This window comes from Notolepis coatsorum (assembly GCF_963971535.1).
Source record: "Notolepis coatsorum genome assembly, chromosome: 11".
Classification (NCBI taxonomy): Eukaryota; Metazoa; Chordata; class Actinopteri; order Aulopiformes; family Paralepididae; genus Notolepis; species Notolepis coatsorum.
In genome coordinates, this window is record NC_140175.1 from 54,393,501 (window position 1) to 54,408,223 (window position 14,723).

Here is a 14,723-nt window from a genome sequence, read left to right on the forward strand (position 1 = left end):
CCTTACTGGTCCATCAGAACCTTCATGTTACTCTTGTCTCTCTCCTAAAGTGCAAATTCAGGATTTTTAAGCCATTGCCCTATTACCTACTTACCAATGATGTTGCTAGTTAGCCATAAAACTAATAATAACGATAATAATAATAATAAATGGGTCAGGCAAGCATTACCGGAGTCTCATGGCCAGTACAGAGAGACTCCGAAAGGAGCTTCTATCCCGGCAGGATGCTCAATGACAATGACACTATACTGTAACAACCCATCATCTACACAAGATGGCGCCATCTACACACACTGCACACACATCCACATGTACAATCTCACTTTAAACAAACACTCACCTACCACTCACTTTACTCACTTTAGTTTAGACACTTTAACACACTTTATATTTATCTATTATTAAAAAGATTTGCACTACATCCATACCTCATTTGCACCCTACCCTAAGTTTTGTACCACATCTCATTTCTGCATTGTACCTCACTGTTGCTAATTTTACTCTTGTGTTGTATATTGTATATATGTATATTGACTTTACATACTTTTACTTACTTCTTAATAACAAATTTTTTTACTTACTTTCTTTTTTACTGTATGTAGCACTCTCAGGGGCTCTTTCAGAAATAAGCATTTCATATAAAGTATTCTGTATTTTGTTGTGACATAATAAACAAACTTGAAACTTGAAAACTATAGCACCTTTCAGACAAGGATTGCAGTTCAAAGTGCTTTACACAATAATAACATAATAAAACAAGCAGCAAGAGCAATGCATAGCACAAATAAAAATAGCAGCATGAAACAAAAAAAACTACATCATATCAGAACCTAACGTTCCAATAGGCTTCTTGAATTATTGTAATCTCGTTACAGAATCATGAACAATAAAATAACATTTTAATAACTGTCAGTTGTATTGTTGTCAATAGTGATGTTGACAACTTCAACTCATTCAGCGCCAGTCACGATGATAGTCGGGTTAACCCGCCATCGCTTGAGCGCCAATCACGAGTATAGTCGGGTTTTAATCGTTATTTATTTTTATTAGCGATATCCATTCATTTTCATTAGGGATGTCCGATATTATCGGCCTACCGATATTATCGGCCGATATCGGCATTAAAATGTGATATCGGAAAATATCTGTATCGGTTTTCTATTTTATTTTTATTTTATTTAATTTTTTACATTTCTATAACCTTTATTTACCCAGGCAAGCAAGTAAGAACAAATTCTGATTTTATTTATTGTCAAAAGTATGCATAATGTTGTGTTAATTCCACAACAAGAGATATGTAAGGGATAATGTATAGCTACGAGGTCATTGTCGCAAAATAATTGACCGACACAGAGTTTAGAACACCGAGGCGCAGCCGAACGTCAGTGAAGGTCAATTATTTTGCGACAATGACGAGTATAGGCTATACATTATCCCGCTTATTACATGGCTAACTTACTAACAATATACCTAATTCATTTTACACCATCGACAAGACGAGATCAAATGCAGACGCAGTTGTTCTGTGGCTCTGTCAGCCCAAATAAAGTGATTATTATTATCGGCAGCCGGCAGGTCTGTGGTCTGATTGCACTGATGACTGAGTGCAGCTGTGCATATGCTGAGCAGCACTGATACAGTGTGTGTAGTGGGCTTGATTGGTCCAGCTGCGCACAGCGGTCATTATTGCTCGGCAGAGGTCCGTTATCGAGTAATAACGGACCTCTGACGAGCGCTATTGACCAATCACAATCAAGCATTTCGGCTAATGTTAAAAATGCCATGTAATAAGTAATGTTAATTACCTGCAATTATTCAATTTTTTTGGGGGGGAAACCCTGCATATATCGGTATCGGTTGATATCGGTATCGGAAATTAAGAGTTGGACAATATCGGTATATCGGTATCGGTAAAAAAGCCAATATCGAGCATCCCTAATTTTCATCCATCCAGCCTGATGTTATCATTGGGAATGGGTCTGAGCTCGCAAAAGGGCAAATACCGCCGCCTACGCCTTCCAGCGGGTATTGCACTCCACTGGGAATGGTGTAGTTTCTTTTCTGGGATGATCCGAGCCGTGCGGGCGGGGTTTAAATACTCAGGCGAGGTATGCCTTAACAACGATGCATTGGAACAGTAACCCCGCCCGCCCGTCATTGTGAAACGGTCGGTAATGTGGTACAGACCTCCACGAGCAGTATTTGGAATGGCGATCAGATAATTGGATTATTTCTTTTGCATTACATCAGATACAAGGTAAGAACACTATATATAAATTTGATCGTTGATCTGATATTTATTTCTACCCCGATCGACGCTGTCTCTGTGTGTGTATGTGTGGCTGGTTGGTGGCAGCAGGGGGGCGCCGGTCTAAACCACATTGCATGCTTGCACGAGGAAGGATAATAATGATGATCTAGCGTTGATTTCAGGAAGATTTGATAATCAGGCGAAGAATTAGAACGTGTTTAGTGTATTCCACTAAAACGCTATTATCGCGTCTTTCTCTGGAATTACTCAAAAGCACCCAGACTATATTCATATTCAAAACGGTATAAAACTGAAATGTACAGATGAAAAAACAATCTGTTTTGTACATGTTGACTAAAAGCAACTCACTGATAATCGACGGGTGTATTAGACCCATAGCTATAATTTAAGATATATTTTAAGCACTCGCAAATCTCGCAGTCCTCCCATTGACTTACATCTCGTGGATTAAGCTCCGGCGCTGAATGAGTTAATAACACAACATTTTGGGGCCTGTGCTGTTCTGAAATTCCTGTTCCCTAAACAGCAATAAGGACCTTTCTGTGCCCTCTCTTTCTAAAACTTGGTCTGTAAAATCTTTCACACCCCCCTGCTCACGGTCCCGGACTTCCCGCCCGTCTGTGGGAATCCGTAATTGGCCAGCCTCAGCTAGTGGGGTGCAGGGATAAATTAAAATAACATCAAATAAAAATGTATTAAATAATAAACATAGTATACGCAGTATAAAATACTGCAAGATAAATTTGTAGTGCAAGTAATTTAAGTGCAGTGATAAAGGCATAAGATTAATCAAATGCTTTGATAAAAACTGGTTTAATAAAGCTGCCTTTTAAGAATGTCTAGCATGTTGGCTTCACTGATATTTATGGGTAATGTGTTCCACAATTTTGGGGCTTAATTGACAGGCTGCATCACTGATCTTCTTATGACTGTTTCTAGTGACCGAATGGACCTGCATCTAATGATCGCAGTGTTCTGGCTGGTGTGTAGTTCATGCAAGAGTTAGCAATGTAGCTGGGTCCCTGTCCATTTAGAGCTTTGTATGTGAGGAGGAGGACCTTGAAGTCAATTCTGAAAGTTACAGGAAGCCAGTGTAGAGTAGCTAGGACAGGACTAATGTGTTCTCTTCTTTTGGTTTTGGTTAACATTCTAGCTGCAGAGTTTTGAATGAGCTGGAGTCTTTCAGTGGTTTTCTTGGGACCAGTGAAGAGTGCATTACAGTAGTCTAGCCGGCTAGATATAAAGGCACGAATTAGCTTCTCAGCATCATTTTGATTTAAAAATGGTCGTACCTTCGCTATGTAATGCAAGGTCAATGGGACCACGGCCCGTCGGCCCAGTCTGTAGCCTACAGGCCCTAAATTAATGCTGAAACCTACTTTGGGTGCATTGTGGGGTAGATTTCGTAGGGGTGGGGTGATACATCGATCCAGATCGATATATCGATCTATTATCAATGATCAATAGGATCGATGCAACGTAAAAAGATCGGTTCATATTGCGATACTGTGAAATGCCATGTAGACATTACAGCAGAGCAGGACTACAGAGTGTGCCTATTTTGCGACCCGAAATAAGTCAATGCTGTTTTTTCCCGCAACGGGTCAAATGCATCTAACATGCTTTGCATTCTCGCCATTCCTTTATGCCCACGTCGCGTTAAAAACCGAAATTAACGGTACGTTACTAAGCTAACCCTGATCAGAGCCATAGAGAGAACAGCAGAGGTCCATTAGTGGGGACTGGGGAAGGGGCATTCTCCCTTTCTGTGTGTGTGCATTTGGAAAGACCAGATGAAGTCAGGAGTATATTATATTGATAGTAAATGTACTGAGGATGGACAGATAATGTTGATATTTAAATATAAAGAATACAATACATCATAAATGTATTCATGATCATCATGCAACATAAAACAATTGTAGGAACGGTTTGGGAGAGGAAGGGGTTTTAGGTTGCATGTTGTGAGTTCCAAAATTGTTTACTTAAAGTTTAAAGCTCAATATATCAAACCGTGGCACTTTACAGTGAACAGGAGGTCTATTTGTATTAAAAACAATAGATTGTTTTTCATTTAAATGTCTGGAAGAGCTCAAAAATGTAAATGTCAAATGATATTTCCATTGCCTTTTTTGAGTTGATCTAAATGTTACTGATTGTGTTAAATTGGCATATAATATCGTCTCATATCGATCGCAGGCACCTGAATCTAATCGTATCGTGGCAGACTTTGTGATATAGGCAAATATCGTATCGTTGTCCAAAGAATCGATATCGATATCGTATCATGATGAAACTGGTGATTCCCACCCCTAGATTTCAGTGTTTATTTCAAGGCTTGCAGTTGGCCCCATTGACTTTGCATTACTGTGTGGCTAACTAACCAGAGCTGCGGGTGTCCAGTACGAGGAACAGCATGTGCTCAGAAAGGACTCCATCATCGTAAACATCCTTGATAAGTAGGACATAGGGCTAGGTGTCCAACATTCTGAACTCACCCTTTAATTAAAGTAGTATCTCACCAAAGAAAAACACACATAAAAAAAAGAAAAAATGAGCAGTCCCTCCTTTCTGTATTTTGTTTTTATCTACATTTCATTTAAATGTAATTGTACTCGACACACAGATTTAAACTCATTAACTGTCAAATTAAATTGTATTTTTTGTGTAAGATTGTATGCTAAATATATATCAGCATTGTTTTTCGATGAAGTGCCCCTTTTTAATAAAAGGAACAAATAGGAGGACTGTCCATTTTTCTGTGACCCACCTAAAAATAATTTTGTGGGTCCCGTCCCCTAGGTTGAGAACTGCTGCCCTAAACAAGGACACGTAGTATCATTGATTTGAAGCATTCTTCCATACCATAGATTGAACTGGTCTGAGGCAAAGTACTATGCCTGTGAGCTGCCACTAGGGGCAGAGTGGTTAACAGTCAGTTAGTAATGGTGAGTGAGTGAGTGGGTGTCATCCAAAGATATCCCTAAACAAACAACAACAACTAAACATGCTGTGTTCTTTCATTGTCTAGGTCTTTCCTACAGAGACCAGAGCCCTGGGCATGGGGACCAGCAGTGGGATGGCCAGAGTGGGAGCTCTGCTGACCCCCTTCGTGGCACAGGTAGGCTGGAGGAAAAGCTAGTTCGTCATTTAAAATCTAGTGCTTACCAGCTATGTGCTTATCATGTTAAATTTAGCACTTACCAGAAATGTACTGATCATTTTAAATCCAGTGTTTACCAGAGATGTGCTTATCATTTAAAATCTAGCACTTACCAGAAATGTGCTGATCATTTTAAATATAGCACTTACCAGAAATGTGCTGATCATTTTAAATATAGTGCTTACCAGAGATGTGCTCATCAATTTTCAGGAAATAACTCAATTGACTAATCAATAGGGGTGTAACGATTCAACCTCACAACGATTCGATTCGATTACGATTATTCAGGCAACGATTCAATGCATCATGAAATCTCTTCATTTGACTTCGATTCAATTCGATACATTTTCGATACATTTTCGATCAGTTAATTCCCCAAATAATTTGAATACACAAATGTGGCTGGGGGAACTGATTCACTCAGCATGAATGGACTATAGGTCAACAAAAACAATACACACACAAAAAAAATAAAAAATTCCCCTGATTAATTTAGATTATAATCGATTCTATCATATTCAAATCGATCGTTACACCCCTACTAATCAACTAACAAAATCTTGGTTGACTAAGACCAAATGACCGATTAATCGACTATAAGGGGATAGCCCTAATACTCACACAGGAAAATATCTTCACATTGTGATGTCATGGCTCTAGGTGCTGCTCAGGAAGTCAGTCTACCTGACTCTGTCTGTGTACATTGGCTGCTGCCTGTTGGCGGCCGTGGCTGCCCTGGCTCTGCCCATCGAGACGGCAGGCAGAGGCCTGCAGGAGTCTAACCACATGACGGGACAGCAGGAGGCGACCAGGACGACCAGCCAGAAGTTTAACGGGACTGTACCTTCTTCACCCACCAACTATGGATCCAGTAACCATGGAGACCAAGAAGCTGGGTCTCCAGGTACATGATTGGACAAAGCGTTGGGGAGTAATGGATTACAGTTTAACAGGAACCTTCTCAACCTGAATGGAGAGGACTTCAGAACTCCTCACCTTTTTTTAAATAAGACTTTTCACCTTCTCAACCTGAATGGAGAGGATTTCAACAGGGCAAGAAATGAGTTCCATCGGCCCAGGGCTGTAAGACATTGACTTTGGAACTCAGATTCGGGACCCTTCAGGGACAATAAGAGCCTTGTATTGTTGCTGAGCCTGTGGTCTGCTGATGTTCAGCACAACTTAACAAGGTGGTCATACTGCATTAAAAACTGATATTTAAATTTAAGTTATTTGCTCACTTTTCTTTATCTCTGATGCTCATATACATGATATCAGTTCAAGTTTGCCAGCAGTAGATCAATGTTGAACCGTGGACCTGTGGACAACAGCAGTGAGAGGTGAGGCAGCTGATGACGATCTGAATCTGCTACTGTAAGCGATTGATTTGATAGTTATAAGAGTTGCATTTGCTAATGGTGTAGATAGCCTGATAATAGATTTCAGGATTCTGAAAGCTAATGTAGCAATAATTTTACCAACAGGGAACAGCCATTAATTATTCATATGGGCTTCTAACAATGTTAGTAACATAATGTTGCTGCATTTGTATGTGTATGTCTGTGCTTCGATCCATCAAGCTAAGATAGAGATAATGTTGGTGGATCTGAATCTCTGCTTTATCACACATTTTGTCACTTTACTGGTCGATCATAAGAGCAGGCTATGCAATGCAGGTAAGCTCCCACAGTATGCATCAAGTTTACTTACGTTGTCCTTTCACACACAACACTTGAAAACAAAGTATTGGTATTATGAACGTTTAAGCATACAGTCCTTGTAGCTGAGTTTTTGAGAGTGAATCAGTGCGGCGGGGGGAGCGCTCATCTGCACTCTGGATGAAAGCGAGAGAGAGTCCTGTGATGGAGATGGACAAGCAACATTGTTATTGTGTTTGATCACTTATAGGCTGTTTAGCTGGTAACTGAGTCTGTCAACAAACACTCTTGGCTCCAACACTATTGGAAATTTGGTCAACAAGCACACAGTCGAACTAACTTACAGTAGGACTGGCCCAAACTATTTGGATATTTAAACTTTGCTATTTTGGAAGGCATGGGTTATACACTTATTTTTTCTCCCATTGGGCCTAATGCATTGGTCTGTTTTTTTTCTCTTTATCTGTATTGAGTATCGGAATTATGATTACAGATGGTATTTATATAAAAAAAAAAATTAAGTCTTGATAATGTAAAAATAAATGCATGTATATTTTGGTCATGTACATCGGGACGATTCAAATATTTTAGTTGATCGTTTTGGGATGGTGATGAAAAGAGTTTGATCCCTGCTTCAGAACGCCTCGCCTTTTAAATTAGGCTTTTCCTCAGACCCGGCACCAGAGGAATGTAACTGGCAGGGCATTTGGTTTTTATTGGCAACAATCAAAGTAATTTTTTAAGGACATTTTAATGCAACAACGGATTCGCCTTACAATTCATACACAAACAGAGGCATAAGTCAGTTATTAGTGCAAAACAAAGTCACTAAAACAGTGACATCATGACAGTTGCATCAGCACCATGGACAGTACTACACATCAAACAGCAGCAGTATGCAACACCGGGGACATTATCTTCAGCACTATGGACAGTACTACACATAAAACAGCAGCAGTATGCAACACAACATTATCTTCAGCACCGTGGACAGTACTACACATCAAACAGCAGCAGTGTGCAACACCGGGACATTATCTTCAGCACCGTGGACAGTACTCATCTTGCAACATTTTAATCTTTTTCCACCCCGATTCCCATCACCATCCGAGGGGAGGAGGTGGAGGTGGTCGAGTCATATAAGTTCCTTGGGGTACACCTGAACAATAAACTGGACTGGTCGGACAACACAGAGCAGGCTGTTCTTCCTGAGGAGACTCTGGTCCTTCAATGTTTGCAATAGACTGCTGCAGTCATTCTACCAGTCTGTAGTGGCCAGTGTCCTCTTCTATGCTGTGGCATGCTGGGGGGGCTGCGTCTATGCTTTTACCAACGCGTTCGTGTTTCCGGGTTCCCGGTTTGCGCTCTGATTGGCCACTGACCTACGCTAGTACGCCCCCCTCGTAAGTAGAGAGTCGGCGCTGCACTCAACCGATTCATTCAACAGGAAGCGATTTGCGAGTACAATACACCATCACGCCAGAGTGGATAAAGAAATGCTCCAGAAATGAATATGCGTAGGGAAAGGCTTAACGAGTCAGCGCGAGAGCGCACACACAAAAGCACACATGCATGATATCTGATTTATTAATGCCAAATAATGGCCGACGACCGCAATTGGCACTTGAAAAGTGTAAATGATGGATTAGTCAGTTAGAATTCATGACAGCTTGTATAGCTCAACTGGTTAGTTCCCTGCCTGTGGACAATATTTTCCCCGGTTCAAATCTCTTGCTTACTTTTTTTTTCGTAACGTTAAATAATCTATCCACTCTGGTGTCCCAAAAAGGACAATAACACCACCTTATGCATACTGCACCTTATGTGAATACTGTGATACTGTGAATACTGTATATTTCAGTTGGTTAGATAGTCAATTCTATTGACTTATTTGTTTACACTGCTTGTGTTTTCACTACCTGTGTACCCCCCCATGCTGCTATGATGCCTGAATTACCCCAAGGGGATCAATAAAGGAATATCTTATCTTATCAACCAGAGTGGATAAATTAATTAACGTTACAGAAAAGAAATAAGTATCCAAGAGATTCAAACCGGGGACCATATGGTCCACAGGCAGGGGACTAACCAGTTGAGCTATACAAGCTGTCATAAATGTTTATTATAAAATACTAGGGATGCTCGATATTGGCTTTTTTACCAATACCGATATTCCGATATTGTCCAACTCTTAATTTCCGATACCGATATCAACCGATACCGATATATGCAGGGTTTCCCACCCCAAAAAACGGAATAATTTCAGGTAACTAATAATTTCACTGGATATATATATAACAAATATTGTTATTGTTTTTTTCTTTTTTTAAACCGATACCGATATTTTCCGATATCACATTTTACTGCCGATATCGGCCGATAATATCGGTCGGCCGATAATATCGGACATCCCTATAAAATACAATATTATAAATTGTCAGGAAGCGTGCCTCAAAGCATGAATGAACCGGCATTTACCGGCATTTCTAAGCACTTTAAACTTACCAGAACTTTAGCGCACATAAAGTCACGCGGAAACAGCTGTTCCTGGAGGCAGTACTGTGATACGCATTTGCATTTCAGCGTCCTGCGTCTGCTACGCTCATAGCGAGGAGGGAGTACTAGCGTAGGTCAGTGGCCAATCAGAGCGCAAAACGGGAACCCGGAAACACAAACGCGTTGGTAAAAGCATAGACGCGGGGGGGCTACATCAACTCGAGGGACACCAACAAACTGAACAAGCTGGTGAGGAAGGCTAGCTCCGTGGTGGGAGTCGAGCTGGTCAGACTAGAGGTGGTGGCAGAGAGGGGAGGGGGATGAGAAGGAAGCTGGCTGCTATCCTGGAGAATCCCTCTCACCCCATCTACGACGAGCTAGTCAAGATGAGAAGCACGTTCAGTCACAGACTCATACCCCCTGACACTCAACTAACCGCCACGGCCAGTCCTTCATACCAGCGGCCATCAGGCTCCACAACAGTGGGCAGGGACTGCTGCCAAACATCCAACTACAACTACAACTACTAGGAACCTAAAAGGACAATAATACTACCTTATGTGAATACTGTATATTTCAGTTAGTTAATTATATTGATTTGTTATATTGTTTACACTGCTTGTTTTTACTATCTGTACCTCCCCTCCCCCATGCTGCTATGATGCCTGAATTTCCCCAAGGGAATCGATAAAGGAATATCTTATCTTAAATGTTGCGGCTGTGGGACGTAACAGCACTGTGTGTGGGTGCTGCCTGGATGCAATTACTTCTAAATATAATTAAACCAGAATCTGTTTTTGATTATGCACAAATCATTTTATAAGCTTTTAAACTAGTCCTGCCAAATAAAGTAAAAGACAATCCTTCAATAAGGTCGGCACTAGGGGTGTTTTTATTTAAATGTTATTTTCTCCACGTGGTAAATACACAAGTCACAACATGTTTACAGGAACGTTTGAGTGTATTTCGTGACTGTTGGAAACTAGGCTACACTGGCACACCTACTTCCAGTGAATGACGCTAAGCTAGGCTCACGGTGCGGCTGTTCCCTAAGCCTAATGCATGCACAGAGAAGAAAAGGGTATGTATCTGCTTGTCTAACTCCAGGAAATTTCCCAAAAAGTTGGCGTGTTCCTTTAAGGGTGACGTAGGGTGGATTCATCGCACCTGTGGTAGTCAGAACCGGTTTGAGGATGACTAGCCACTGCAGTCTGCGCTGTTAGCCACATCAAGGACAGCACAGGGAAGGGGGCAGGAGAACCACGGGCATGGTTAGACGTTGTAGGTTGGACAGAAGACAGCATGAAGAGGATCCATGGCACCATTGATTGATTGATTGATTGATTGATTGAAAAGTTTATTAACAGATTGCAGAATGGGTACAGTACAGTACAGCTCAATACATACAATTGTTAAGGGGATGCAGACCAGAGAAAGACTTTCGTCTTGTTTACATCAGGGTCCCCCATTTTCAATTCATCATAACATATATGACATACATGACAGATAGACAGTACTGCTACATCTATACATTTATGACATATCAGATTTGCAAATACAGTACTGTTTGTGATACAAAAAGTGTCCAGAAAAAGAGTGTATATACATTTGACGTAGAAACTGTACATTGGAGGAGGTTGGTGGGGTGGGGTTGGGTGGGTGGGGGCTGTACATTGGAGGGGGGGTTGGGGTAGGGGGGGGACGACACTGTACATTGGAATACTGACAAAGCCATACTTGGTAATTTACTGTACAACTGGGTTAAGACATTTGTAGGGGCCAGTTTCGAATTGCAGTCTCCCGTAGGTGTTCTTTGAGAGTGTTTTTGAAAGTGGGTAGTGATTCACATTCCTTTACAGCTTTGGGTAGGGCGTTCCACATTGATGTGGCATAATTGCGAAACGTGTTTAGTCCCTTGTTTGAGCCGAATCTGGGTTTAACATGATTTGTGGAGCTCCCTCTGGTGTTGTGATCGTGGTATTCACTGACCTTTGGGAAGTATTTTGACATGTACATGGGTACCTTGGTCTTGTAGACCAGGCCCATTGCAAGTTGCTGTACTCTGTCGTCTACTCTAAGCCATTCTAGGTTGTCAAAGTGGGCCGGGGTGAGGTGGGTTCTAGGAGTCAGGTCAAGCAGTAGTCTGACTAGCTTGTTTTGAGATGTTTGTAATTTGTTTTTTAGTGCCTTTGAGGTGCTTTGGTACCATGAGGTGCAAGCATAGTCGTAGTACCCTTGAATGAGTGCTCCTGCCAGAGGCTTCAGGGTATTCTTGTTTACCAGAGAGGAGATCCGGTACAAGAATCGAGTTGGTTGGTTGACTTTTTTTATTACATTGGATGCCATTTTGTCACAGGAAAGATTAGCCTCTAGGATGGAACCTAGGTAGGTAATTTCATCTTTCCTTGTGACAATATTGTCATCCACTGTAACCGAGAAGCCGTCGGTCTTGCTGAGTTTGTTATTTGAACCGAAGAGTATGGACTCTGTTTTGCCCATGTGTAATGATAGTTTGTTGTCGGCGAGCCATGTGCAGATTTTGCCTAGTTCCGAGCAGAGGGCTTTTTCAACCTGTAACTTGTTCTTGTCAGAGACCAGCAGGGCTGAGTCGTCCGCAAACAGGAACAAGTTGCAGTCACAAGCTGACGACATGCACCAGTGGTGCTCATATCCACTATGAGGTAGAACAGTCACTGCAATCTGTATATTGACACACTAACACTCAGAGAGACAGTTAGAAAATCTCCCATGTCTGAAATAGGCAGACATGAGAGCAATAAACAGACATCCTAACTGAACTAACCAGATTAGACTAAGGGTCTATCCCCGACCAGTTGAGATCAGGGTAGGCTGAAAGAGAGAGAGAAAAGATGGGTCTAAAGCGAAGATTTAAAAACTTCGACAGAGCAGGCGCCCCTGACAACAGCAGGTAATTTATTCCACAGGTAGGGAGCATGGGCTCTGACCAGCGGATTTATTTTTTACCCTAGGAATCAATAGGAGCCCCGCATATTGTGAACAAAGAGCACGAGCGGGCGAGTATCATAGAATGAGATCGGATATATTATATGTGAGGAGCAGCACTTTAAAGTCAGATCTGTCCTGCGTGGGAAGCCAGTGTAGGGAGGACAAAATTGGTGTGATATGATAACATTTTCTAGTTTTAGTTAGTATCCGTGCAGCCGCATTTTGCACAAGTTGAAGATTTTTTACGCTTGAGTTAGGTAGGCCTGAAAAAAGCACATTACAGTAATCTAAACGTGATGAGACAAATGCATGAATTAGGTTATCAGCATCGGCCAAAGTTAAAACCAGACAGGTATTAGAGGATGATGGTGTCATCACCAGACAGGTAAGAGGATGCTGGTGTCATCACCAGCCAGGTATTGGAGGATGAGGATGATGGTGTCATAATCAGACAGATATTAGAGGATGAGGATGATGGTGTCATAATCAGACAGATATTAGAGGATGATGATGATATCATCAGACAGGTATTAGAGGATGAGGATGGTGGTGTCATCACCAGACCGGTATTGGAGGATGTCGATGATGGCGTCATAATCAGAAAGGTATTAGATGATGATGATGATAATGATGATGGTGTCATCATCAGACAGGTATTTAGAGGATGAGGATGAACCAGAGCATTAACTGGTGTAACTCACCTGGATTCAAACCTGCCTCCCCCAAACATCTACCTACCGGTTAGCCGGTTAGGGGAATTCCCTCTGGCCAAGGGAGATATCAGACTTACTGCAGTACATTTCAGGCAGAGCTACTCTCACCCCATTTGACCTCCCACTGCAGGGAAACTCATCCAAGTCACAGCACCACTGTAACCCACCTGGATCAGAACTCTGGTCCGCCGCGCTGCATGGGAAACCAAACATCTACATCTAGCCAAAGAGAAATTCCCTATAGTACAAACTTCCCACTTCCAAGTTGGTATACAGGCAGTCTTCTGTGATGACATGGCCTCTCATGTTCTCCTTCCTAGGCCTCGAGGAAAGATAAAAAAGATGCACTAAGTAGAAGATGCCCCCTGACACACAATGAGAAGAGTGAGATGCAGGAAGTTCCCCCTTCAAGAGACGGAGAGCAGTAAACATAATTTAAATCAAATGTATAGGCCTAGAATAATTACCTGTAAATGATACTGTGTGTATGTATGCCATATACATTGATAGGATAAAGGTAATAGCATAGTGAAACTTAATTTTGTAATTGTCCTGGGTGCATTACCATTAGTGCCAAGTGCAAATTTTATTATATAGGGGCACCTCACCAAAAATAATGCTGATTTATTTTTGCACATAATCTCACCCACATCCAAAAACTTTAAAAAGTTTTGCACACATGCATTTAGTTTGACAGTTATTGAGCGTAAATTAGTTTGAATATGGCCAGCAGTGATGTCATCGGGGACATTGGATCCTTGTGTAATTACAGCTCGTGCCCCCGATGACATCACTGATGGCCATATTCAGATTAATTGACCCTCTATAACTAAATGAATGTGTGCAAAACTGTTTTGGGATGTGTGTAAGATTGTGTGCAAAATAAATCGGCATGTTTTTTTGTGTGAAGTGCCCCTTTAATGTCATATTATTGTGTTGAATAATTAAATTAAAAAGAGTATTATCACTGGTGTATTCAAGGATATACACTAACACAGGTAGGCCTATGGCATATCGTTTTCTGGGGCATTTAGACCACCTATCAGATGAATACCATTGAAATACATAGTGGTTGTTGGATGTAGATCACAGAATCCTACCTGCCTTAAACAGTAGTCATTACCACTAGGTCCACTACACCACTGATTATTATTTGATCAATATTAGTATAGTATTGCATTGTATGGGGGGATGCCAAGTCTAGCCACAGTCACCTTGACGACATTGGCCCAATGATAGCGCACACGGAAACTGGGCCAGCCAATCAGAGCTCGCAGTCTGAGCCGCTGTCATCCTGTGCCCCGCATGCAACCTGCACCGGGGTTCTGTTTGTCTGCTGCGCGCGATACCATGGCAAATTACAATATGGAGGAAATTTCAAACCTAACTTCTTTACTCTTGACATTTTCGGGGAACGAAGCGGAACCGAACATGAGGATGCCGGAGGAGTCAGG

General features: G+C 41.6%; 1 protein-coding gene across 3 annotated transcripts in view; it reads left to right on the forward strand.

The window, feature by feature from the left end:
• Positions 1–6,633, forward strand: part of LOC311237553 (synaptic vesicle 2-related protein-like) — a 39,912-nt gene extending 33,279 nt beyond the window's left edge. For all 3 annotated transcript variants that reach the window (XM_084325499.1, XM_084325501.1, XM_084325500.1), the window contains 2 exons: positions 5,304–5,393; positions 6,096–6,633. In XM_084325499.1, coding sequence (XP_084181625.1) covers positions 5,304–5,393; positions 6,096–6,347 — 342 coding nt within the window. In that variant the 3' untranslated portion in view covers positions 6,348–6,633. The remainder of the gene's footprint in view (positions 1–5,303; positions 5,394–6,095) is intronic.
• The last annotated feature ends 8,090 nt before the right edge of the window (positions 6,634–14,723 follow it).